Genomic DNA, 25,690 nt, shown 5'->3' with positions numbered 1-25,690 from the left:
GTGGTCATGGATGTCTAGAACTTAGCTATTCTTTTCTCCCAAATAATTTGCTATCTGTTGAATTGACAACTGACAGTTAAATAACTTTTTACTGTTCTCAGGGATCGTTCTGAGTTTGGTCACAGTAAGCTGTAATAAATACTGAGACAATTCCTTTATGTCACTCAAACAATAGCAATGCTCTGAATATATATTCCTGTATGAACTTAATTTATAATTGTACCCCTGAGCCCTTCTAGTAGAATCACACAAATCAGTATTTAGGTAAAGGAACATTTGGTTTTTGCATATTCCCACATGAAGGAATAGGTAATTAGGAAACATGTAGTAATAGTTCTGTCCTTTCCTCTGTTCCAGGGTTAGACTCTGAAGGTTGTCTTTTTTATTTTTCTTTTTTCCTGGGTGATTTTTGACATCACTTGCTTTCAGAAACACATTCATCAGTAACCTTGCATTTCCTCCTTTTGCTGCTGCTCAGCAGCCAAGGTACAGAGTGTGGAGGCAATACACCAAGCCATACCAACTACCGCTTCTCTGGCAGACAGGTACAAGGGTGAAAAATTGCAAGAGTGGCTAGAACAAAGTAGAGGAAGGTTGTGAGACTGCCCTTTACCAAATGTCTTGCTGTGCTGTGACTGCACTGAAAGACTTTAAGACCCCATACATAGTCTACAGTGAAGGGAAAGTACCCGTAAATGGACAGAATATGAAGTGACACTAAAATATGAATACACAATACCTCAATCTGCTGCACGTAGAAAATGTGACAAATGCAGATCAACCCAAAACTCTGCTCAGAAAAGTCTGGCCTCAGTGAAAAGGCAGAAATATTGTGACTTTGGTTGCTGGTTTGTTTGTTTGTTTGTTGTGTTTTTTACAAGAAGTGATCATTTTCTAGGACTTTTTAGTTACTGAAGAAGCTTTTAACACTTTGTTAAAAGTTTCTCCCAGCAGGGATGAACATGATTAATTGCTGAAGTAGGGTTCCCTACTGACTGCATCAATTCAGTTTCAGCAACCATGCTGTGCAGGTTTGGCATCTTAAGAGAAGCCACCTGGAATCTGTGGTTTTGAGAAACCTCTTCTTCTGTAGAGCAAGAAGCACAAGAGCCTTGAGACAGGAGGTTATCTCGGTCTTCTTGAATTTCCTTCTCTTAGAGACGGATGGCATTAGGCCTTCGGGAAACAAATGTTACAGTTTAAATATTCATTTTTCTATTGCAGTCGCACCACGACTGACTTATTTTGCCTCATTGCTAAAGAGCTCCTACTAGCATCTGTTGGGAAATCAGGGTGATATGTTCCTTTTGGTCTACTCCAATTTTTTTCCTTTTTTACAGATTTCTTTTCTTGTATTTTTGTTTGTTTTTTTAAGTAAAGCAAAATTTCTGATGTCAGTTACATTTTTGAGTACTATACTGCTAACCACCGCTTCATTTAGTGAAACAGAAGAGATGTGAAATAAGCTTTCTTAATAATGCATCTGCTAACAATTAACTTGCATTTTATCACACTTGTACCTGATTTATTAGCTACTTTTAATGATCCAGTAAGTTCTTACAGTCAGGCCAAGTCACGCATCAGTACCATGCCACATTTCAGGATGTTATTACTACCTACACATTGGAGCTGGAGGAATGTGCTAGGGCTGATTTTAATGTTTACACCAATCTAAAACCAATATAGCTTATGGCAGGATGGGGCTAACGCTGCTTATGGACTGAGTAATAGGTTTCTTAAAGTCCTTTAAAGAGCATGAATGCCTTTGTATGAAATCTGCTTGCAGAATTCTAAAGTCAATCCTTAGAAAATCATGTACTTTTTATTGTGAAATTGGTATAAGCTGCTATTTTTGTGTCTGCACAATGTGATAAGTCACAAGAACATCCTGCAGGGACAGGAGGAAACGAAGGTGGGTGTGTCTAAAGACTGCTTCTTTTAATCCAGCTATGCTTCTTGCTGGAGAGAGCACCTGCAAGTGTTGATAAGGATTTGCTTTTGGAGTTAATTCTCATGGGAGGTCACTCGCTTTGTATCTTTGAGTGTCTTTCTTCATCTTCTTTTTTTCAAGCTTCAGCTTTGCGTTCTGTATTTGTTTGAGCAGCTCCAGAGACTCATGAATAGATTGAAATCCTGGCAGAAGAATAGGAACAATTAATTAAATAGTGGTTGCTTTCAATACACTAAGAGATTCTGTGTTGTTGTTGTTTTTTTTTTTTCCCTTTGCAGAGGTTTCTGACCCACGTGTAATTCAGAGCACATTAAACCCAACCTATTTATTTCATCATTTTACTGAATACCACAGACAGGTATTAGCAGCTTAGGTTGCAAACTCCTTGCTATAGGATTAGTATCTCCCAGTGCACTGGACAATGCCAAGCATGACAGAAGTAAACTGTAACTGACATTTTTATGGTCTGGAGTTAAGAAAATGCTATGTCTGTGTTTAAAACCAAGGGTACTGTTAGCTTTTGAAGTGTAATGGTCTTCTGCTGAGCACTGATTTTTATTTTATTTATATATTTGAGTTTGCAGTCCTTATTTTGAATCAGACACTCCCGTCAATGTGCTTGGTAGCAGTGCCTTGAAGTACAGGTATGTGTGAGTGACCACATTTCTGCAGCACCCTTGGAGTCTGCAGACTGGGTTTAAGTGCTTGCCCAGCACATCTTACCCATCTTGTCCATCTTACAGCCCCACAGCTTGTAGCCAGCTGTGCAATTTCTGCTGGCCTGGCATCTTACTGAGAGAAACTCAGCATCTGCCATCAGATAACCAGCTGATACATCGAAGGCAATAAAATGGCAAGACCGCCAATTTCAGGGAAACAGATGTAGGCACGGCTGATGTGCAGTCTGCCCACCTGCAGGCAGCAAGGTTTGTGTCATGAATCTCCCAGAGTTATAGCCACTATGAATAAAAATTACGTTTCATCTGAGATGGGCACTGTTTTTTCATACACAGCTGGGAGAGTGGGAGCTCAGCTTCACTTGCCATGTGTGCTTTGTATATAGCTATAGAAAAGAAATGGGAGTGTGCAGACGCAGTTATTTTTTCTTCTAAAAACAGAAGTACAAAGCACTTTTATTGAGCCATAGTACAATTAAACATTGTTGGTAAAGAATGGAAAATTAAGCTGCTGTTAGGTAGCTGTTTCCGTTTTGCAGTACCTTTCAAGTTACATTGAAAGGTAACTTTTATAAAATATAAAAGGTAAGGATAAAATATTTTATATTACATATAAAATTAATTCTTGTGCTCTTTTTTTAAAAGTGCCTGCAATAACATGACAGTTCCTTATTTTTTTTTTCTTTTTGAACACTTGTTTATCATGAATTAATTTTGACACTGCTACACACTAGATAGCGTTCAGTGAAATCACTGCATAGGGCTTAGAATTTCATAAATTCTGACCATGTCTGATTTCCAGGATGCTGATCTGTGCTAAAGCCCAAGCAGCTGTTGAGACCATTTATAAGCTGCTTCTGTGCCCTTCATACTGCTCTGCACCTCTTCAGTGGCCTTTTCTTCCCCAGGCTCATAGGTGGGCTGTGGAAAATGAAGGAATTGGAACTGCACGAAGGAGCTGGGGTCCTAGTTCACAGACAGCTTTGGAGATGAGAACCAGATGCTTGAGTTTCAAGTGAGAACATGTAAGATGTGAAGCACTTGTGTAATGACTTTCAGCCATCTGTTCCCTTGCAGAGATGGGCTGAGTGATTTTTCAGATAACCTGACATTTCCATTTTGTTTCCATTATCAGCTGCAAGTAGATGGTATTGCAATGGATTGAGCGACGCAGGATAGTTTATGGCAGGCAGAATTGTCCTTTTGAAAGCCTTGTGCTTTGTGCCAGGTAAAGGACTTCTAATTGCTGCTGAAGGTTGAACAGCCAGAATCGGCTCAGATTGGTGCAGTGCTCATGTTCTCAGAATTACGTTTGAGATGGACATACTATAAGAAGCAGCCACCGTGAATTCAGCAGTGTTACCCAAATGCTTCCCCATTCATTTGTGTAAAGTGTGGCCCATGGAGGGTATTTGTTACACATCCAGGGGCCTCTTTCTCCAGCTGTTGTTAGCTGAGAGCAGGGCATAAGGGATGGAAATGATAGAGATCATCAAACACATTCACGGGAGCAGGACCTGTGGGAGAAGGCAAGACTTGCACCTCCCAACTAAGGTTAGTGACCCCATGAGTGGAAGAAATAAGTACTCTAAAATACTTGGAAAGCTGGTTGTGAAATTGCCTTTTAAGTGTCCTTGCCATCAGACCCCCAGGAAAAGACAGCAGCTGTGTGTGAATGTTGTGCTGGCTGCCAGCGGTGCAGGTGGGCTGACCCAGACACCTAGAAATGACACCTCGCTAACTGGGGCTCAGGAGAGAGAAAGTCCTGTTAAGGTCTTTCTCCCTTTGCCAGAAAGTATTTTCTGCAGCAGTAAGTCACTGTACACATTTATTTAAAAAATGAACTACGTTAAAGATCATTCTCACCTGATCTGTATTCGTTTTGGATTTCCTCAAGCTCCTTCCAGATCTGTCTTTCAAATCTGGTGATTCTTGCGTGCAGGTTGTTTTCATCACTTCTCATCTGGTTCAACTCTTGTTTGTATTCCTCTGGTTTCTCTGTCTGTTCTAGCTTTAGTGACAGAAGCAGAAGCTTTTCGTCTATTTTCTTTTCTGCTGCTTCCTTTAAATGCAGAGAAGAAGTTCACGGTAAGGTGCTTTCAGTATGCCCACCACTAACCTGACACCTGGCATCCTTGACTCCAGTCAAGTTTTGCTGCTTCATCCCAGGAGTAACAGCACTGCAGGAGTGCAGGTGAGTTCTGGTACCCCGGAGGGAATGACAATCCTCTCCTCCCCAGCACACTAGAACAGGGGAAAGGGCTGGGCCAGGTCAGAGGTGATTTTATTATTTCATTTCTTCATTTATTTTGGTCAAAACCCTTGGGTCTTGTGGCTCAGAGACTCCTGTAGGCCCAGGGCAATGCCTCTCAGGGAAGGTATCTGCAAACATGGCAGGCTTGTTTGAACCTGAACAGGGCTTGGGGTGGTGCTGGCAACATACTCTGGGCACCCCTGGGGGCTGAGCTGTGTTTTTTTTCAGGGAGGAGATGCCCAGAGGACCACTGGCTGCTCCACAGCACTGCATTCACACAGCAGTAAATGCTCTCCTTGTTCTCAATGTGGTCTTTGATCAGCTCTCTTCATCCCGGCACTGAGACGTGGTGATCATATTTTAATCAGTTTTGAACTCTGAGGCTGAGCATATAACTGCATATTTCAAAGGAGGGAAAGCTTCTCAAGCTGTGGAGGAATTAATTAAAAGGCACTGGTCCTGTGCCAAGCGCTAACTGCTGCTGCGGAATCCAAACTCGCTGCATTTTAATATACCAACCGCAGTATGGCGATGGGGTGTCTATATTTAAAACCAGGCAGAATTTGCATAGAAGATCCCTTACTATTCTCAGCTTGTCAATGAATAAAAACTTGATGTTCAGTGGTGGCACTGGTGCTCGTTTTGGGTCAGGAAACCACTGCCTTAGGTACACCGGGGTTACATGAAAGGGAAGAGTTACCATAACCAAGGAAAAGTGCATTTCCCAGGTTGCTGGGAGTTTTGTCAGAGATACTAAAAAGCCACTTGGACAAGCCCCAAACCCTGCCCAGGGGATGCTCCCAGTGGAGGAAAGCCTTACCAGCCTCTCCTTCATGGCATTCAGCAGCTGGTGCCTGTGCTGGGCTTGGTCCTCCGAGCGTGTCAGCTGCGCTTCTGTCCACTTCTGCTGGTGCTGCATCTGATCTTTGAAGTCGCTTAGAATGCTTGTCAACCTGAAATCATCATTATTTATTTATTTATTTTTAGCAATGAGACTTAAGGTTTAGTCAGTATTATGGGGGAGTCTTGAGTCATTTGAGTAAATCAAGTTACTCCAAACCTCCTCGGTATTTTCCCACGAAGGCCTAAGCTCAGTAATTTTAGTAATCCTTAACTTGGAGGTTGTGCATACGTGCCAAAATGTGATTTATCCAGTGCAGTCTAATTTAGGAAAATACCCGAGGGCTGAAAAATGTGGATTTTCGACTTGAATGATCTTTATTTGAACTGCATGAAGAAACGACACTATCCCACTGGACACCATCTTTGTAGCTGAGCATCAGGGGGATCAGCCAAACCCCTTGTGGTTTGAAAATCAAGTTCAAAAGGATCAAAGAAGTTTGTGAGTAAAAGTTTACAAACACAATGCGGTTGCCTTTGAACCAGCAGCTGGACAGAAATCTGAAGGCCCCCCCAGTGCAGGCAGCACCTGGAGACATGGCAGGCCAGAGGAGCCAACAAATGTCACTTGTACCAAATATACAAGCCCTCAGGCTAGAGAACTGTATGCTTTAGACTTCGTTTTTATCATGCTGCAGCTTGTAATTTATAACATGAGCCATGACGAGACGTGAATTTAGGTCAAAGGTTAGTCATGCATCTAAATTTTCTTGCTTATGCAGGTGACCTGAGTTCACAGAAAAATTTGATGTGGTGGTATTAATTCCTAACACATTCTTTCATGCAAACTGTGACCACTTGAAATTTACTTGGGCTGAATTACGGATCAACTGCTTGGCAACACTGCAGAAACCAACAGTAAAGAGCAGGATTTTATAACCAGACTTCATGCTTAAAGTACTTGTAATACTTAATAGCACTTCTCAAAAGGGTCTTTGAGTGAAATCGTTTTTTTATAGCAAGGGATTGATAACAATTTTGCATCAGTCTAATGAAGCGATAATTACCATCAGCAGCCAGTGTAAATGTACGAAACAAATTAATGATGACAGAATTTCCCTAAGTGATACGTGTCTGCAGTTTGTTTGCTATGGATAGTGTCTTACTGAGATCGTGTACACAAACAGCTGTTAGGCCAGTTTATTATTCATTTTAATAATTCTAAGTTTTGTGGTTGTTTTTTTTTAACAATAGAAATTTGAAATATTGATTTTTGTCATTTATAGCCCTTACATGCATATGCAAACATGCACACACTTTACTTCCTGGAGTACTAGCCTTTGCTTTTGAGAAAATAAGATGATATTGTGATATGATGCTGGTGATACAGACCACTGTTTGATCTGTGTAGTTTATGGTGGGTAGGAGAGGTACAGTGAGCCTTCCTCAGACCTAGCAGAGCGAGCCACCTGGCTGGAATAGTACAAGTTGCCATCTGAACCCTGCTTTGGAGGGGGGTGGTAGGGATGGAGTTAGGGCTCAATCAAAGCCACTACTACCTGGGCTGCTACGTCGTCAGATAGACCTTTTGTGTAGTTAATCACTGATTTTCATCCCGGAGGCATAAAATAAGGTACGATGATGCTGTTTTGTTAGCATTATTGAAGAAAAAAATTGATCGATATCATTTTAATTGGTAAAGTGGAATTAAGCACGTATGACTATTGATGGTCAGCTTTGTTCAAAGGTTAAAAATCAAATTCTGTGTGGGGAGTAAGATATGCAGTTGGCCTGTGACTTTGTTCTGCATGCTCTGAACTTGGGAAAAAAAAGGAATTAAAAGGATTTAAACTTAAAAATGAATTATTTGAGACCAGTGTTTAGGCAAGTTGGAAAATGTGGCAAAAGCGTGGTGGTTAAGCAGCACCCTGTTTTGCTCCACTGGAACGCTTCTTAAATTGCCATCCCTCCCACATGGAGCTCACACAATTACATCTCAGGGGAGCAAGAGAGACCACAGATTTGCTTAGTCTCTGGTCCAGCAGATCCCTGAAATATTAATAAAGGGATATTTGTGGATATTTAGTAGGAGCATACTCCAGCAGTGCTACAATAAATCTGCATGCATGAGACTAAATCTATTGATGAGTGAGCTGGCTTTGCTATGGATAGTACAGATATTCCTAAGCTAACTGGCCTGGAGAGATAAGCATCCAGTCCCCTGATGGTGAAGGTCCACATTACCTAGGGAGTCCTGAAACACTTTAAAAATTCATCAGGTTCTCAGTAATAGTATCAGTCTGCACTTCCACAAGACAACTGCCAGACTGCAAAAACTGCTGGTTGGAGACAGCTGCGTGTCAGCTGAAAAGGCAGCTCTGGGCTTCCAAGCTGATCTAAACATGCCAGCGTGCAAGTGGAAGCTCTAGTCTGTTCCAGCAAAAGAGGTTAAATTTAATTTCAGCTCTTTAAAAAGTAAGCATAAATCTGGTAGAATTTTAAAGGTGCAATATGGGAAAAGACAGACATATTTCCCAAAGAGCATGCTATTTTAATTAAATATGATATTAACTGGAATAGAATCTCAGCATTTTGATAAATAAGCCTTTTGGATTTCATGTTAAAAGACCGACTGCAAGTACATCTCAGGACCTTGAAAGCCATCCCTTTCAGCTTCCTATTTCTGTTGACAGTTTCAGCAAGCTCTAATTAACTTTTGAGAATCTCAGCATTTACTTCAATTCAGTTTTCCGATTTCCTTCTTTTCTGGCATTGTTCCCTGTTTCTTTCCCTCTTATTTTGTTTTTATTTCCCATTCCTCTCACTTTGTCTTGATTCATATTCTCTGTTCTCCATCCCTCTGTAATTCTTCCTTGTTTATTTCCCCACTTTAATTCATTCCCAATTTTATCTGTTATTTCCCCATTGATCCCTACTTCTTTTCCTTTCCTCTTGACAGGAACATTTTTACATTTAAAGCTCTAGCATATTTTTAACTCTGAATGCAATTCAGATAAATCATAAACCATCATTCAAATACCTCAACATTTTAAGGAGTGGGTCTATTCCCTCTGAAATACTGTTATTGCAGTATTATTATAATTAAATTTTCATCTACTTGTGCTGGTTCTGCTTTTAATGCTGGGCTGTTCTGCATTGTCCTGAATATGGATGCTGCATACTTTCATTCATTGCATCCCTCAATGGCGCTCCCTCTTCTCTAAAACTCATCAGGTTCAAAATGACACTGTGAAAGTACTTTTGCAGCTAGAATAGGAGAAATATCCCTCATAAGAAAGAAACAGTAAATTGCAAATCCAAGGGCACATGAAGCTATGCACCTGCTTCAGCCCTTGGCTACCATCCCTTGCTTGTCCCTGCCACCTCCCTCCATCAGCAGCACCCCCGCCCCTGGCTCCTCTCTCAAAAATGGGCAAACTGAGCAAATGCATAAAGAAAATGTCTTCTGCGCATTAGGCAAGTCACAAATTAGCCGCAATTATAATGGTAAATAGCGTCTTTGTATTTGGTGCCTTTCTTTTAAGCATGGGGAGGTAATTGGTTTCATACCTTTCTTCTTACAAGGTGGCATTTAGTGCCTCATTGTAACAATTAGCTTGCAAGACAATGTACTTTCATTATGTATTTTCATTATTTTATAGCATAGATCTTCATTAACCTTCTTGTAGTGTTTTGAATGGATGTTAATTAATGGGTTAGTTTTGCTGTTTCATAGCAACCTGTTCATCATACTAAAGAATCTAGGGTGAATTACATTAATGAAAAACCCTCCATCACCTACTTGAAATCCAGAAGTTGCAATTTGTGATGTTGATCTCCCTGGACTGTCTTTAAATTTGAGCTTTGATCAGGGTTGGAAGCCTCTATCTTGCCTAATAGCTGCATTACCTAATGAGAATTCAACAGAGAACACCTTTATGAGCCAGACTATAAGAACTTATATTTAAATATGTATTATGATTGCAAGAATGGAAAAACAAAAAACAAAACAAAAAAAAACCAACCAAACAAACAAAAAAAATCAAACCAAAAAAAACAGCTAATATGAAGAGCTCTGAACTCTCTCACAAATAATTACACTCAGCAAAGACAGACTTGAGCTCAAAGTCACCAAGGCTGCAAGACCAATGTCAAAGTCTTTGTGGAGATGGACTTTGCAATTAAATTCAGGGATATTCACCTATTTATCTTTTGTGCACATTTGTATCCAACACCAATTGGGCTCCGTCTCACCCGGAGCAGAGAAGGGAGGAGAGTCAGCATCTCTGGGTGACACAGAGGCCGTGCCCACTATGTAAAGGGATGCTGGATGCTCAGATGCTTTTGGAAGGTGTAGGACAGAGTGATGCAGGAGGCTGGGATCCACCAGAAACCCATGTCTTGCGTGGCCTCACCCTCCATGAGCTTCAGCAGCACAGCCTGGGCCACGGCACTTACTGCTGCATGCAGATGCTTGATCCCAAAAGGCAGTCTGACCCGATGGGCTTGTGACTCAGCCTGCCTTCCCCAATTTATTAATAATTTAGAGGGGATGCTAAATCCCAGCATCGTTCCTCGGTGATTTTACACTAAATGAGGCCAGAAAACACCCTGGTGAGAAGATGCCCCCAACTATTTGGTAGCTGTGGCACATCCATGTCAAAAGATTGCCACCAAAGACTCATTACGCTGTCTTGGTACCTTATTTTTTTGCAACAGAATATGGCTCTTTTTTCAGTTCTTTCCTTTGCTTCTGTCCTGCAGTCACATGAGAATAACTTTTCCCACTTCACCTGAGAAAGCATCATGCCTCGTGTCTCTGCTGCTTTGTGTACCATTGCACATGACTCTGACATGCACATGCTCCATTCCCCATTCCCGGGAAGGAAGAACATTTTTACATGTATTCAAAGAGACAGATGTCCAAATAGTGTCTTATAATAGAATTCCAGGTAAAATACCTTCATTTAAACTGTCACAGGTAATTTTAACTTGTAGAACAGGATGCATGGATAGGCAAGGTACAAAATGACTGGAACTTGTCCTGTGCAGCAGAAGGTGAAGTCAAAACATGATAATGACTTTATACTGGATACCAAGTGCATGAGGCTCTGAATGTCCTATACCTGCTCCCAGGCTCAGTCCCAGTGGGCACAGACAACATTTAGTTCGGGGCAGGAGCAGAGGAGTGTGTCATGCTGCATGCTCAGAAAGCCAAACTTCCCTGTGAAGTTGGACTCATGCAAAATTTTATTGCTAAGGCTCCTGATTCTGTCAGAGGATCTAAAACTGCTACTGGGTGCAGAGAACCTGTCACAAGAAGAGACTGGTTCAGAGGAATTGTATGCAGTAACAGCTGTTATTTGTTGTTGGCTTATGCTTTTTATGTAGAAAAAAAAATTTAAAAAAAAAATTCAACGTTGTATTTTCAAAACCTTTTGTGATACTGCCAACATTCACATGGAATTGGAGATGCTGTTAGATACCTTCCTGCCACCACCTTAAAACTGAAGGAAAACCAGCTGAACTTTCCAGGTGCACTTAAAAGAGCGTCGTGATTTTTTTCAAGGGTCTTGTAAATTATGTTGAGAAACTGTAAAGGGTCATTAATGATCTGAGTATCCCAAGTCCTATAATATTTGTATTATCTGTTATTAGTCTACATCTATTAAAAAGGCTACTTAATTTGTATTTTAAAAAAATAATAATCCTGTCATATAAGCACTGTATCCATTGTTAATGTTGGTCAGCAGAGGAGGAGAGGAAGCTCTCCATATACCCATAGTCACCACTCCTCAGGTATTTCACCATGGGCTTCTGCACTCACCATCTTCTCAAAGCCACTCACAGAATACTTGAGGGTAGAGTGAAGGCTGCAAATCTCCTTATCGATCTTCTGGACCTCATGCCTGATAATGCTGATGTCTCCTGATAGCTTTGCAATACTTGCCTCGCATCTGCAATTAGAGACAAGAGATCTGCATGGAGACATGTGAGAAGAGACAGTGTTGGGGAAGATCAATTTTGGAGCCACCACAGGCAAAAACCTTTCTGTTTTATAGGAAGCATTTGTCATTTTGTATTTAAACTCCTTCAGGTGCACTCACAAAAATATCTTGTCATGTGTGAAGTAGACAAATAAAGGATTTGAGAGTAACAGCACTGATTAATAGCCAAATGCCTAAAATTCAATGATCTTCCCTTTTCAGCTTCTGTCTTCATTGCACCTGTACATATTGCATATGCACAATGTATATACATGTATATTTACATATATGCTTTTTCTTTGTTTTCCATAGGAGGAAGATTATTTTGTTAGCTTATTTGTAAATATTCACATAACATTGTAAAAATATTCAAATTGAGCAAGAAGATGCAGTCTTGTGCTTCTGCACCACTCCTCTGGGAGGAGAGGAGTGACAGAGTTCCCCCCTGCACATGTGCCCCCCCAGGAGCAAGCTCCAGTGTGAGCAGCATTAGAAACAAAATTATGGCAACAAATATCCTAATCAATTCAGTGTGTGCATTACACAAAGCACTGCACCTCTTAACATTAAAAAAAAAAAAAAAAAGAAGAAGAAATTGAATAACAAAAACAGCTAAGTTTTAAAATGCCAGAGGAATTATCCTCCAAAAAGGATAATTCACAGAATAAAGCCAGTGCTGTTGACAAGTAAAGGATGTCAAGAGAAATTGTGGCAGTTCAAATAGACTGTCATCTCCTGATGATGCTGAGATATTGTGACACTCCTACAGTGCCTTCACATCAAGCAAATTGAAGAAGCTTCTGCAGATAACAGAGGCTTTGTACATGCACAGATGGAATGAGGCTGCCCTGGAGATGCAGTGTGGGATTAATGCGCCAGGGTCGGAGCAGCGGGGACCCCGTTGGAGGTGTAGCCACCAAACTCCATCTCCCCATGAACTGTGTCTGTGCTGTGCACGGCATAGCTCTGTGCCTTGCTGTGGTTTGGTGGCTTGAGTCCTGCAGTGAATGGGGTGAGGCTGAAAAGAGCCAGTGTTTATAAGCAGTCAATATTTATAAGAAGCGGTGCTTTCTTTTTTCAGTTGATTGACTTATTTTTGTTGCTCTAATACATGATCCCATTCCCAAAGGAATTATTGTTTCAATATATTTTACGAATTTAAACACAAATAAAAAATATAGCTGGTGCGAGATGTTAGCTGATGATGTTGAAGGCTGGTTTTTTTCAGTCGCTGCTATTTGACACATCAATATTTACATAGTGTAGAAATGCAGTCAGAATGTCTCAGAGTCAATGGACAACTGCCCTAGTATTTGGCAAGAGGTCTTCATCTGTCTTTCAGGGAAAGACAGAGAGGGAGAAAAGAGTGACACAAATTGAATTATAAGAGCTAATCCACATTAATCCTTTACATGTGGCAGAAAATGGGGAAGAATCATCTTCCGTGAGAAAGAGCATTGGTCCACTAAGCTTTATTTCATCCTAGATACTCTTGGATTGAGGTGAGGCTGCAAATCAATAGGAAAACTGTCATTGCAAGTTTGCAGTGGGAAGATTTCTATTAATTCAAAAAAATGTGAAATGCATGTATGCACCTTATGTCTGCAGCCACTCTGGGCTGTACTTGCTATACACAGCAATTGCTTATCCTGAGACTGAAGAAACATGAAGAACCCACATATACCATATAAACATAAATGGGACCTTAAGACTTAGCTTTCATCCTAAAAAGATGATGATGCTGTTGACTTCATGGTAATCCTAACACGTGGTTCCATCTGTGTCTTTTAGGATCCTGCCCTGCACCAAGCACCCGTAAAGCTTTGTCCAAAGCCAGTGCCCACATAGCAGCAGCTCCTGTCCCGTGGTGAGGGCTGCATGTGGACAGGGAGGGCCAAGGAAGGCAGCTCATGGAGGGCGATGCTGTGGGTCCCCAGAGGAGCCCCACCTCCTTGTTATTCTGCTTGGATTTTTATTTTGTGCAAGTGGAAGTGGGCCTTTTTTTTTTTTGTCTCTCCAGATTTTTTTTTCCTGCTCTCCCTTCATGTGTTTGCTTTTTCTGCTGCAGGCCAGTGATCCAGCACAGAAAATGGGAGTGAGCCTCAGTGCACCTGGCATGAGCAATAGGGAAATGCTGGGAAAGAGTAGTGAGACACATCACATGCTGAATATTACAACTGTGCCAAAAGCATATTGTCTGTAAAGCCTGCCCATCTGAATCTGAGAACAGTAAGAGAAAGAAAATCTTGCAGGATCTCCTCCTACTTCCTTCCAATGTGAATCAGCCACAAGGTTAAAAAAAAAAAAAAAAAAATTTTTTTTTTTTTTTTCTATTTTCCTGCCAACTGTGGCTTCAGCTTCTAGTTCTGGATTCTTGAGCCTTTCTTCATCAGTTTTGGAGTAGTTCAGCCTTCAGCACCCTATGAGTTTTTTCTCGTTCTCCCAGTAGCTATACATGGAAATGAAGACATCTCTGGATTTTCATTTTTAGAAACTATACATAGATGTGTACTTGTCTTGGCCAGAAATTTTCCTCATCCCACCACTACATTCCTGGTTCTTCTTTACACTGCATCAAGTTTTCACTTCAGAAAGGGAACTCTGGACCCAGCACAGCGTTCTAGTACTAATCTCTGTGCCAAGCACAGAGCTATCAAAATCTCCGTATTGATCTCTGGCCCAAGACCATATTCCTAGCATTTCTGATACTGCTTCATTGTGAGAACTCACAGTCAGTTATTTACCTAACACACTCCCCAAACTTTTCAAGGAGCATTCAGGAGTGGAGCACTCCCTCAATGGGTTTATAAAATGCATTTTTTATAAACCAGCCCCCATGGCCCCTGATCCAGGACATTCTCTGATAACTGATGATTTGGTGTTATCTACAAATATCATCAGTAGTGATTTTATATGAAAAGCATATCAGTGGCCTCTGGAGAAACAAGCAAAAAAAAAACATTAGAAACATGCTGGTTCTTCAAGGGACTTTCTTTCTTAAAGGCAACTTTTTCCAATATATTGGTTTAGAGAGCTCCTAATCCATGTATTCCCTTGATATCACACAGCAGAGTTTTGTTTTCTCATTGTTTTAATCATATTATTTAAATGACCCGTGGAAGTCCACCTTCAAAGAAAGAAATCAGGCTTGCTCAGAAAGCCCCACCTTCGGAGAGAGGAAATGAAGAACCCTACACCACCTCCTAGTGAAACAAGAGGAAGGCTTCAACTACAACAGCTGAAGGCTAGCCAGACTGGGGAAGGATAAATTCTCTACAGTCTTAAGTGTGTGATGAAAAATGAGACAGGACAACATAGTTATTTTTCCCCCCTGGCTTGATAATTTTACTAACATGGACAATGCACAGCACAGATCTGGCACTAAAATGGAGATATGAGTGCAAAGTACATTCATGCCCGCTCTGAACTCGCTTTGCAGAAGCTGACTAACAGAGATGAAAAAGGGGGCTGTTGTTTATTCCTTACCTTGCCACTCTTCCACGCAGGTCTCCAAGACTCTGGATGTGTTTATGGTCCAGGCTTTGAACAGCAAAATTAGTTTGCGCTGTGGCACCATCCCTTGTTCTTATTTGCCTCTCCAAAACCTGTAAATTCAAGATCTTTAATGCACTATGGGCTTTCTACATTATTTATTTATTTGTTTGTTTTTAAATAAGGGTCAGACATGAAACAGAGTGTCAAACAGATCCCTCCCACCCGTGCCATAGATGCACAAATGCTTGTCTCTTCCCTGACGCACCAAATTCGTTAAGGTTGCGACCATTTTCCACTAATTACTTTGATGCAGCAGCAGGCTTTTCCAGCTGTGGCAGAGGGATGTGTTTCCCCATCTTCAGCTTCTCTCCTGTGGCAGCAGCATGCCAGTGTCTTCCCCAGAGCAGAATATCCTTTTTCTGAAGGATATTCTTCCTGCTTTCAGGAAGACTTGGAGTATGCCAGTCACATTCCTGTGGATCCCCTTGTTTCTTTACAATGCTTGAGAGATGGTCATTGCTCAACCGCTCTAATTTGCTATATGCCTGGAGCAGTTCTCCCAAATTGTACTGATCCTCTGGTGGCTGTGACTGACAGGTCTCACCGTGCTGCTTTCTGTGATTTACACTCAGCAAATCCTCACAGCCTCACAACAAATCCTCACATACAAAGCAAACACACACCTGAGATTAGGACCTAAATAAGAGTGATTTACAACCATGGAAAACGATTAGACTAAGAAAGCTGATAACATCTTGGGTGTTTTTCTCATAAAACAGCCCTGATCTCAGGTGAGCCAAGATTTCATATTTGATAAGACAAATGCACTACATGTCAAATACTTCTGCAAGTATGTGAAAAACAAAATTTTGAATTTAGTGGCATTTGGAGGACATTTAACTCTTCAAAGGATTAAAAAAATCTCTTGAGAATTCTATTTCATGAATCTATTTCTATTTCATTCTATTTCATGTTTTTGTACTGTACACCTTTGTCCAAGAAGAAAAGCCAAAAAGTGTTGTTAAATTACACATATAAATTTGTCAAATAACCACAAATAATCAAACATATTTAGTCAGAATAAATAAATAAATAAATCATCACATGTATTCCTAGTACAGAATTGTCAGTCAGTTCAAAGTGTGACCTGATCCTTCATCCCAGTTTTAACTGAGCTTTGTGAAATGTTTCAACATCTGATTTTGTTTGCATACATAATTTATGTAACCTATAGATGCATCTGCACCTATAAATCTAAGTAAAATGAAATCTGAGCCTTCATATTCTATGTTAGATGAAAATGTAGTTTACTCATTTCTCTTGAATTCAGTCTCCCACACTCCCAACAAAACAGAAAGCAAACGGAATCTGAACCTTTCAGTTAGAGGAAAGCAACCCCAAAACTCATTAATCTGCTTGTTATTTTGCTTTACTTTACAATTGTGTTTCTTATTTCTCCTACTCCCCTCCCTTCTGTTTTTGCCAGGAACTGTAAGTGCCACTACGTGAGAAAAATCAGAATTTCCCTAAAACACAATGCTCATGCTAAGGACTTTTCTGCCCATGAAGCCAGCATTAGAGATGCACAGAAACTAGCATTTTCCCTAGCATTAGCACGGGAATAGTCCTCAGCATGTGTTACCTCTATGTCCTGGCAGAGCTTCTGAACCATTCCTGCAATGGTCTGGACATGGTTTTCCAGCAGCTGCCGGGCAGCGGTCTCCCTGTGCTGATATCCTGTGCTCTCCTGGAGGTAGGAGACAATGTCGTCCTTGAGTCGGAAGGCCTGGTGGAGGAGGAAGGCCGTGGTCCTCTCCTGGCTGGAGAGCCTCTCCTCCAGCCGCCGCAACTTGTCTCTGGGACCAGGAGCAGGGGACACGTTTCTCCTGCGAACACCAGAAAGCCTGGGTTTGGCAGCTTTTAGGTAAAAAAGCATACAGCCCAAGGACCTGGATTCATTTTTTTTTCAGTGAGGACAATGGCGTGGCCTTTATAAAGCTAGATTAGAAGAGAAAGTTCCCGGTGAGGTGTTAGTGGCTGGGATATGATGTGCAAGGTAGGCGAAGGAAGGGTGACTGAGAGGTCCCATAAGCCTGAGGATTCACAGTGCTTCCATAACATATCATCATTGAGATCCTCATTTTAACCTCTTCCTCCTCTGTTTTAAACTAAGGCAAAAACAAGCACAATCAGAGGCCACCCTTGGTAGCAGCCTGGTAAACTTTGCTGGTGCAGAGCAGTCCCCAAAATGTGTGCTGGCTTGGAGCAGGCAGGCAGAGCTCACAAGTCCTTGGTTTGGTGTTCCCCTGCAGTGCTTACACCTACCAGCTGGAAAGAAGTCTGCACACCTAATGGTTTTCTTACAGCTACCTGCTCCCCATCCGCCCACCAAAACCCAGGGGAATGAGTCCTGGGCTCGAATATACCCAGTGAAACTGCATATAAATATAGAAGAGAGGGGGAGAGGAAGGATGTTGGGTGGATCTGAAACTGACAGGTACAGAATGAAGCTTCATGCAGATAGGAACAGTCTGGAGCTTGAGGGAAACCAGAGCCACTGGCTACTGCTGTGTAAAAAGCCAGAGAAATTTAATTACTGTAGAACCTCAGGTTTGCATGTTATACAGAAAGTGAAGGTTGTTCTATGTCCTAAATTTAAGCCGATGGTATATTTTTTATGCTTTCAGTGTTGTGTGAAATACTCCTACATCATAAAATTTAGCTAAAACCCTTAGCTTAATGATGAGGAAAAAATACCCAGTTAGCCAGTTGGGAAAGAAATCACAGCATCAGAGAATGGTTTGGGTTGGAAAGGACCTCACAAATCTTCTAACACACACTGGAATGATCCTACAGGTTCTCTCTTGATGACTGCTTTTAGACTGACATAAATAAAAATTCCAATGTAAAAATAATCTTTAAAAGGGAAGGGGAAAAGAGTTCAGCCGCCCTATTGAGTCAATAAACACAATGCAAATATGACAGTTTAATGACCGAAGTGTGCCCAAGGATACTCTGCAAAATATTTTACAGCTATATGGGCTGCAATGATGCTCTACAGCTGGCTTGTGTCTATGTGTACCAGGAGCTGCTTTACATTTGTCTGCACAATTAAGACTTTAAAATACACATAGCCTTTGGCAACCATAAAGCGCAAAACAGATTTGAACACATAATTTATATCTCCTCTTGATAAAAACTCTAAAAACCAAAATGTGCAGTTGAAGCTGTGTGTGTTCTCTTCTACTATGACAGCAGAAGTCACTGGGTGAAGATGAAGTGCCCATAAGCTGTTTATCCCTTAGTTTTTCAAAAGCATCATGTTTGTTACAATGCATCAAAGGGAAAGAAGGGACAGAAGGGAAAGGGAAAGGGAAAGGGAAAGGGAAAGGGAAAGGGAAAGGGAAAGGGAAAGGGAAAGGGAAAGGGAAAGGGAAAGGGAAAGGGAAAGGGAAAGGGAAAGGGAAAGGGAAAGGGAAAGGGAAAGGGAAAGGGAAAGGGAAAGGGAAAGGGAAAGGGAAAGGGAAAGGGAAAGGGAAAGGGAAAGGGAAAAGGGCTGCCCTGTCTCACCCCAAGCAGGCTGGCCCCAGCTTCAAGTACTTCTGTCATCTGTGTGCACTGGGGCAGCTACCTCATGTCACCATCCATAAATACCTTCCTTGTTGTTACAAACTTAGGCCATCACATGTCATCGCATCATTCAAATACTTGTACACATAACAAGGGCAATAAAACACCCTTAGTGCTCTGTCAATGTGGCCAGATTGACCAGAGATTTAGATCCATTATTTATAGAAGTTAACCTCTGCTAAGAATCTTGTTGGCCTTGTAACTTAAAATTAAAATTTTAGCTCTGCTTTTGTTTTGCTTTAGTAGAGCTAGCATGGATTTAGAAGGCCCAAGGCACTTTGATTTATTAACAATCTCCCTCAGGAGAGCTGTGTGCTGTAAACGAGCCCTGTGAGCTACCGCTCCAAACATGTCAATTATTATTATCAATCCTAATTAACGCTGAGTGGAGAAGCCAAGGTTCTCAGATCCCAAGGACTGCATACCCTGGAAGTTGCTCCCACAGGTGTCAGGACACTTTCTGCAGGCAGAACACATCCCTTGGGGCTCAGGAACAAGGTAAGTACTGCCTTTTAGGTGAAGCGCAAGAGCATAAGGCTAATGACCATAAGCACACAGGTATTGCCAGCAGTGGGAGTTATTTGCAGCTCTACACATCTCCTGATTCTCTTGCTGGAAATTCTGATCTCTAAGCCACCTCAAATCTCTCTGAAATGTCCAAGGAATTCAAAAATTATGAAAAGAAGGAAAACTGGCTGGGAGGTGGAGCAACTTCTCCTACTTCATTTTTCTCAGAAAGCAAAGGCAGCGCAGAGGCACTTTTAGGGAAGCATTGCACATCAGGAAGGAAATTATTCAACTAAGGCAAACACTTCTTGATGCTGTATTTCCTGGATTTTCTTTGTTTCTTCTTGTTACGGCTGAGAGTGGTTTTATTAAGAAAAATAAATAAATAAAGGAGAGTATTGTGCTGCTAGCATAAATTCATTGTTTTGTTAGTGAGACAATGAACATTACAGACTTGTCTGATGGCACAGCTGCAGATTTAACTTTGGCAAGCCAAATTTAAGCCAGTGGCCTTCAGAGTGAAAGAGGAAGCAAGAAAATACCATGAAAATTCAGAGGAGGAACATTATAAATGTGACATCGTGGGCAATTAATCAATTTGCCATTGCTTAGAGTAATCTCCTCAGTCAGGAAAAAAAAAGAAAAAAGATCAATCTGCCACTATGGCACTTCATGGCTGCAACTCATCAATGTATGCCTTCAAGTTGCATGAACCTGCAACGTTCTTGGTAGGAGCCAATCCATCCTCATTTCTCTCACATTCATCAGAGACCTGCAAAGGCTGTGGCTCAGAGGGAATTGGCTCTTTCTGTCTGACAGGAGCTTCAGAGAAAATATGTCTGGATCTGAACAAAAAATCCACAGTGAGTGTGCATCCTCCCCAGCAAGCCAAAACGCAGCATGATGCTCGCTGAAGGAAGGGGAGCCTCAGGACAGGGATGAGGAAGCAAAGGCATCCTGCACAGCTGAAAAAATGGCTCCTTTCCAACTGGGGTTGTTGCATGCAGGTGGGTATTTCATAAATCATCTCTTCTGTTTGTCTTTTTGAAGCCTGTATCCAAGCAGGAGGAGTTTCAATAATAGCTGATGGGCTCTTTGCCATTGGCTACGCATCCTGAAAATTTTCACCTGCTGGGGGTAAGAGCAGCGTATACTTCTGGTTTAGGTCACTCTGCCCTTCGTGTGGTGTCACAGGGACCCCTTCCCTTCTGCCAACCCAGCAGTGCAATTTTCCATCTCCTCTGACAATCAGAGATGGTACCTGTTGTGCAAAACCTCTGCTAGAAAACACCAAGGCCAGATTTAAGAACTGTTTGAAACATACAATAAATCTGGCCAGACATAACTCTTTTCTTTTTTTTTTTTTTTTTGAGACTTTTTTTTAAACACAGCTCTCAAAAGAGCCTTCCAAAGCCTGCAGAAATTTACTGTGTAACATCACAAATTATATGAAGCTGTTGTTGCAGTACTCTGATCTGAATCTTTACAAGCTCCCTGCTAGCTCGGTTAATATAAACATTTTCCATTCTTCTGCATGGGAAAAAAATGTCTATGCCAAAAAGCTCAATGCTGGTCCTGTGTCTCTGAGTGTCTGTCTTCTCCTACCAGCAGGGATTAGCCACAGCATCTTCTGTGCTTGCAGCGGCTCCAGACAGAGTCCAGAGGGAGGGAGCCCAGTGAGCTGTGAGATCCCACTGCCCTGAGATGGATGACCTCATGGAAGAGTCATTAAAGCTAATAGCTTACAGCATCGTGCTTTGGCCAATAAGGCAAGGAGGAAGAAAAAAAAAAAAAAGTGTCAAAATCTTAAGAATTCCTACCAGCTTTATGTCTCAGATTTTGAGATATGGGCTTGTGTTATTTCTTATGCAGAAGCTACCTGGTGCCAAACAAAGAGACGATGTGTCAGTCTAACCACAGCAGATTCCTGCCTTCTGGGGACAGTGACAGGACCCGAGGGAATGGCATGGAGCTGGGACAGGGGAGGGTCAGGCTGGGGGTTAGGGAAAGGTTCTGCTCCCAGAGGCTACTCCCAGCCACCTCCATCCAGGAGCAGAGCAAGGCCTGGAGGCGGGCAGGATGGGCAGCTCAGAAAGGAGCACTGCTTCACCACGGGGACTGAAACCCATCTGTAGGATGGGTGGGGAGCCATAAGGGTGTGGAGAGGCTGCTGCCATCCCTAACCACAATGTGGAGCTCCAGGGGAGCCTCAGAGGTCCTGAGGAAGCACATTACTAGGCTGCAGAGGCTGATAATACTCCAGCACGAATCACTCAGCTCTTAATAGCAGTTGTCTTCCTTGCCATCAGCTGCCTGACACAAATGCTCTTCTGCACTGAGCAGCGCTCCTTCCCACACGCCTTCCCTGCACAAGGCAGTGCGGCCTCGTATTTCATAATTATGGTGTGATAACCAAGGTTACCCTGCAAGGCACTCTAACCTGGGAGTCAATGAACGCTGCGAGATGGTGAGTTGAATTTATTTGTGTTGTTCTCTGAGTAAGCTGCTGAACAAAATGATGGGTGATGTGACTCATCTCCTGGTATCTCTATAAGTATGGATGTAATTAGTGATGTATGTCCCAGAATGCTGAATTTAAGGTCCCTTTTCTAAAATTATTATCCCTTGTAGATACAGGCAAGCTGAGGACAAATTTGTCAAGTAGTTTATTTTTAATTATTATATATTTATATACCCCATGAATTATTAGCTGATTTGTGTTTTATGCATTACAGGGCACTTACCTCATTGCTACTGTTGATCAAATAAATCATTGTTAAACCTTCTGCATGAAGAGAAATGAGACTATAAAACAGGCATGTAATTGCATAGCTGTTGAATAGGCAGCCTCTTAAATAACCAACGTGCAACCGAGATGCCTGCAATTCCTCACAAAATAAAAAGTACAGCGAAATAATGTGGAATGTATTATTATGAAGGCAGCTCAATGAGGCTATAATTTGGGTAACGCACATGGCTGTACTGATGGCTTTCTAGCTCACAAGGCTGTAGCACTAGCAGATGGGTTGCAGCAGAGCGAAGGTGTGAGACCACCCTGGGAGCCCATCCACCCCTCACGAAAGGCTCCCAAAGGCTTCTGGCCATCCCAAAATACGGCTGGTGGCTCTGGGGTCAGTCACCAGCTCTTCAACATTGCTTCTCAAGAGGCACTGTCTGGGAAACAGGGAGAAGAGGCTGCAGGCAAAGGGTGGGCAACCAGAATTGCAGGTGAGTGTGAAGGATTTGATGAAATTAACCCCAGGCGTGTTCCTTGCTAAAGCCAATAACAGATGTTTTGCAGAACAACACCAGCAATGATTTGTCAGCATTGCCTAATTGCTTCTGTCATGAATGAAATAATCCTGATGCTCTTATTAGCAGTTCCTTGATAACATCTGTCGGACAGGAGCTTCTTAAGCCATGACAAAGATTGAAGGAGTTCAGCAAATGGCTCCTTCAGACCACTGCTTTGCCCAGATCTGTCTCCTGAATATTTATGTAAACCAGGCTGAAAAAATAGCAGCCTTTTCCCATATCTGAGACAGCGGTCAGGCTGTCTCACCTCATGGAGCTCCGTGTGGACTTGTTGAGCATGCTGCCTAGCACTGCTCAGTGCACACCATGTAGCAGCAGGGAAAGCTAGTGGGTACTTTCTGGGAAAACCATCCACTTTGTGACCAAGGCCATGGAGCTGAAAGCCGTGCTCTAGCCATGCAGGCAGTGGTGTGGTGGTGCGGTGCTTCCCATGGCCCAGCAAAGCCAGGGGAAGGACACAGAGGACGCTGGGGGCAGCAATCTGTAAGACCGTGCAGTGCTGCGCTTTCTGCAGGCAGCACAGGTGCTGCAGCTGTGCTGGACGTGAGCATCCAGATGGGAGGATTCAGCTCTGCCTCCTCGGCTGCCCTCTGGGTTCATTCCTTAGCTAGATTACTTCAGCCTCCCTGGGTTGTAAAACCCCGAGGGCTCTCATCTGGCTGGACTTTCCATATGACATGTGTCATCAAGTAGTCTTCCAGGAGCCACACGCAGGACACAACCTTCAGGAGCCGGTCCTGACCTATGTTTTGGCATGGGATCAAATCTCAAAAGCTGGAGCCAGAAACCTTGCCTCTCCACCACATGCAACATTGAACCATTAGTGGTACAATTCCCCTCATGCTCTTATCACCACAGCAGGCTGGTGACACAGGTACATAACTCTCTAGAAGTGGAGATATCAAATGGATACGGGGCTTTCAGCAGGCCCATGACCCATTCTGGATGTTTCTCAGAGCAGGACACTGTTTGTGTTGATTTTTTTCCTAAGCCTTAATGAGCACTGCCCAACCCACCGTTGTGTGGAACCGGGGCTGATTTCCCAGGGAAATTTCAAATCCAGCAGTAAAAATCTTTGCTTTGTCTGGCTGAGGATGCCAGCAGGGGTGATCACCCAGCAAGGAACAAGTGCAGCTTTCCAGGCAGTACCCGTTGTGAAAATAAACAGTGAGGCCCCTGCATCCCAGGGCTGCCAATCCAGCAGAAACATTTGCTTTTGAAGAGCAGCAGTGGAAAGTTTTATTAGGCAGTGTAAACACGGCAAAACATGCTGGCTGACATCCAGTAGGTCATGTCAAAGAGGAGAATGTCCAGACTGGCAATATACTGATAAATAATCATAGCCAAAAATCACATATACCAGGAAGAAATCTGGTTCTCAGAGACACAGACACAACCTTCTCAAAATCACCATGCTTGCATCAGTGTTATCAAAACCAACATTTTTGTCCAAAAATGTCTAACAGTGTTGTCAATACTGTATCAACTTATATAAAAAAAAAAAGTATAAAAAAAGTTAGATTGAATAATAAACATTTTCTCAACGTTATTAATGAGAAATCCAAGTAAATAACTGTAATACACTGTGTCTGTCTGTAGGGCACTGTCTGTGCTGTGTCATGAATTATGAATGCACAAATTAAGGCAGATAGTGTGCACTGTTACCGCTTCATATGAAAAGAAGTAGTAAAAGGCTTCTGTAATTCTGAAGTCTGAGTCAGTACTGCGTGTGTAGTACCTGCTTAGGCAGCAGCACTTTAGTGTGCAAGTTCTCACTTCCAAAAAGGGTTTTAAATGTACAGACACCCGCAGAGCAGCAGAGCAGGTCTTCCTGCACACATACACAGTAGCACGCAGTTCTCCCCTCTGGCAGCAGTGACCCAGAGTCTCAGGAAAACCATGGACTGAGCACTACCGAGGGATCACCCTGTAGGATGAAACTGGTATTTTTTTTTCTCCCCTTTTCTTCTGAAGCTTCACAGTTAGTCATACAAATCCTAACCCCACACGGGCAGAGCTCCAGCAGCAATTGCCAAGGAAACCAGGGTGCTACAAACACCCAAATGCCTCCGAACAGCCTCCCCCGACAGCCAGCAGCCAGTTTGCAACTTCACGGGGCAGCTCAGGAGAGCAGAAAGCAAACCACAGACAGGCCTGCTGATACATCCCCGAGGCACTTGTCCCCTGGCAGTGGGCAGAGTGCTCTACACTGAAATCAGACCCGTTCGGCGCATGAACTTGCCTGTGTAGCATGTCGCCACTGGGCAGGGGGGTCAGCAGCAAACTGTGGGCCGGCGGTGGCTGCGCTGTGTTTGCCCTTGTCTCCAGGAAACCCTGGTTCCTGTTCCGAGGAGGGTTGGCAGCTCGGTGTGTCCTGTATGCCCTGCTCAAGTGATGGCCTCTTGTTCCTGCCCAGGATGCGTGGTGGGGCCTAGAGGCTGCGGCTCTCCAGCCTGGTGAACCCTCCTGTGCTGTCCTCCCACCCTGCCCCTCCACAGGGGGCTTGGCCCCGTTTCTGGCAGTCCCTGTGGCTCTGTTAAGTGCTGTGTTTGGCCTCTGCCCAGGAAAACTCCGCTGGAGTGGGGTGTCCTTCGAGGGAAACACGTGAGTCATTTCTCCAAGTGAAGCATGCGACCACGGGTGAATAATTTCTGAGTGAGTCAGGGAGCACACTGGCACAACTGCAGATGGCTTCCCTAAGAAACATCACAGAGGTGCTGTGCAAGATGCCACAGGCACCTCTGCCAGCCATATTTCTGTTCTGCTGGTCATGGTGGTGCCAGGAGCGTGCCCACCATCACCCGCATCTCCAGGTAGGCCGGGAAAATGCAGGCCACAGCCAGCGTGAGAGAGGTGGGTGTCCAAGAACCAAAACAGGTTGCTGTTTCCGTGTGAAGTGTTGCACGTGGGGGGATGCCGGTGGGTTGTAAGGGATAGGCTGTGCCTACACGGCTCCTTGTCAGCACCAGGAGGTATTGGTGAAATCACCTGGTGCTTTGCTTGTGTTGCGCAGCGTGGATGTGCAGGGCACAAC

General features: G+C 42.9%; 1 protein-coding gene across 3 annotated transcripts; it reads right to left on the bottom strand.

Annotated features, from left to right (window-relative positions):
• Positions 1 to 1,835: 1,835 nt before the first annotated feature.
• Positions 1,836 to 25,690, bottom strand: FAM81B (family with sequence similarity 81 member B). 3 transcript variants are annotated; one of them, XM_072031777.1, is made up of 8 exons: positions 24,899 to 25,689; positions 16,847 to 17,090; positions 15,196 to 15,314; positions 11,571 to 11,679; positions 9,525 to 9,631; positions 5,703 to 5,835; positions 4,495 to 4,690; positions 1,836 to 2,133 (listed from the first exon to the last, which is right to left on the bottom strand). In XM_072031777.1, the coding sequence occupies exons 1-8, from the start codon at positions 25,267 to 25,269 to the stop codon at positions 2,012 to 2,014; spliced, it is 1,401 nt and encodes a 466-aa protein (XP_071887878.1). In that variant the 5' UTR covers positions 25,270 to 25,689; the 3' UTR covers positions 1,836 to 2,011. The 3 variants fall into 3 exon arrangements, with proteins under 3 accessions (XP_071887878.1, XP_071887877.1, XP_071887879.1); XM_072031776.1 differs by having other exon boundaries at positions 11,550 to 11,679; positions 24,899 to 25,683; XM_072031778.1 differs by lacking the exons at positions 9,525 to 9,631; positions 11,571 to 11,679 and having other exon boundaries at positions 24,899 to 25,690.

This window comes from Anas platyrhynchos, chromosome Z, assembly GCF_047663525.1.
Source record: "Anas platyrhynchos isolate ZD024472 breed Pekin duck chromosome Z, IASCAAS_PekinDuck_T2T, whole genome shotgun sequence".
NCBI classification, from domain to species: Eukaryota; Metazoa; Chordata; class Aves; order Anseriformes; family Anatidae; genus Anas; species Anas platyrhynchos.
The sequence above is the reverse complement of the archived record's forward strand: the minus strand, read 5'-3'. Positions and strand labels throughout refer to the sequence as shown.

What these genes read in the sequence shown, in the direction of transcription:
- FAM81B (XM_072031776.1), bottom strand. Translation starts at nt 25,269, where the DNA reads ATGACTCACGTGTTTCCCTCGAAGGACACCCCACTCCAGCGGAGTTTT. An exon ending in CTGCGTGGAAGAGTGGCAAG is followed by an intron (nt 11,680 to 15,195) that starts GTAAGGAATAAA and finishes CTCTAATTGCAG; the next exon opens with ATGCGAGGCAAGTATTGCAA. An exon ending in TTGCAACTTCTGGATTTCAA is followed by an intron (nt 5,836 to 9,524) that starts GTAGGTGATGGA and finishes TGATGATTTCAG; the next exon opens with GTTGACAAGCATTCTAAGCG.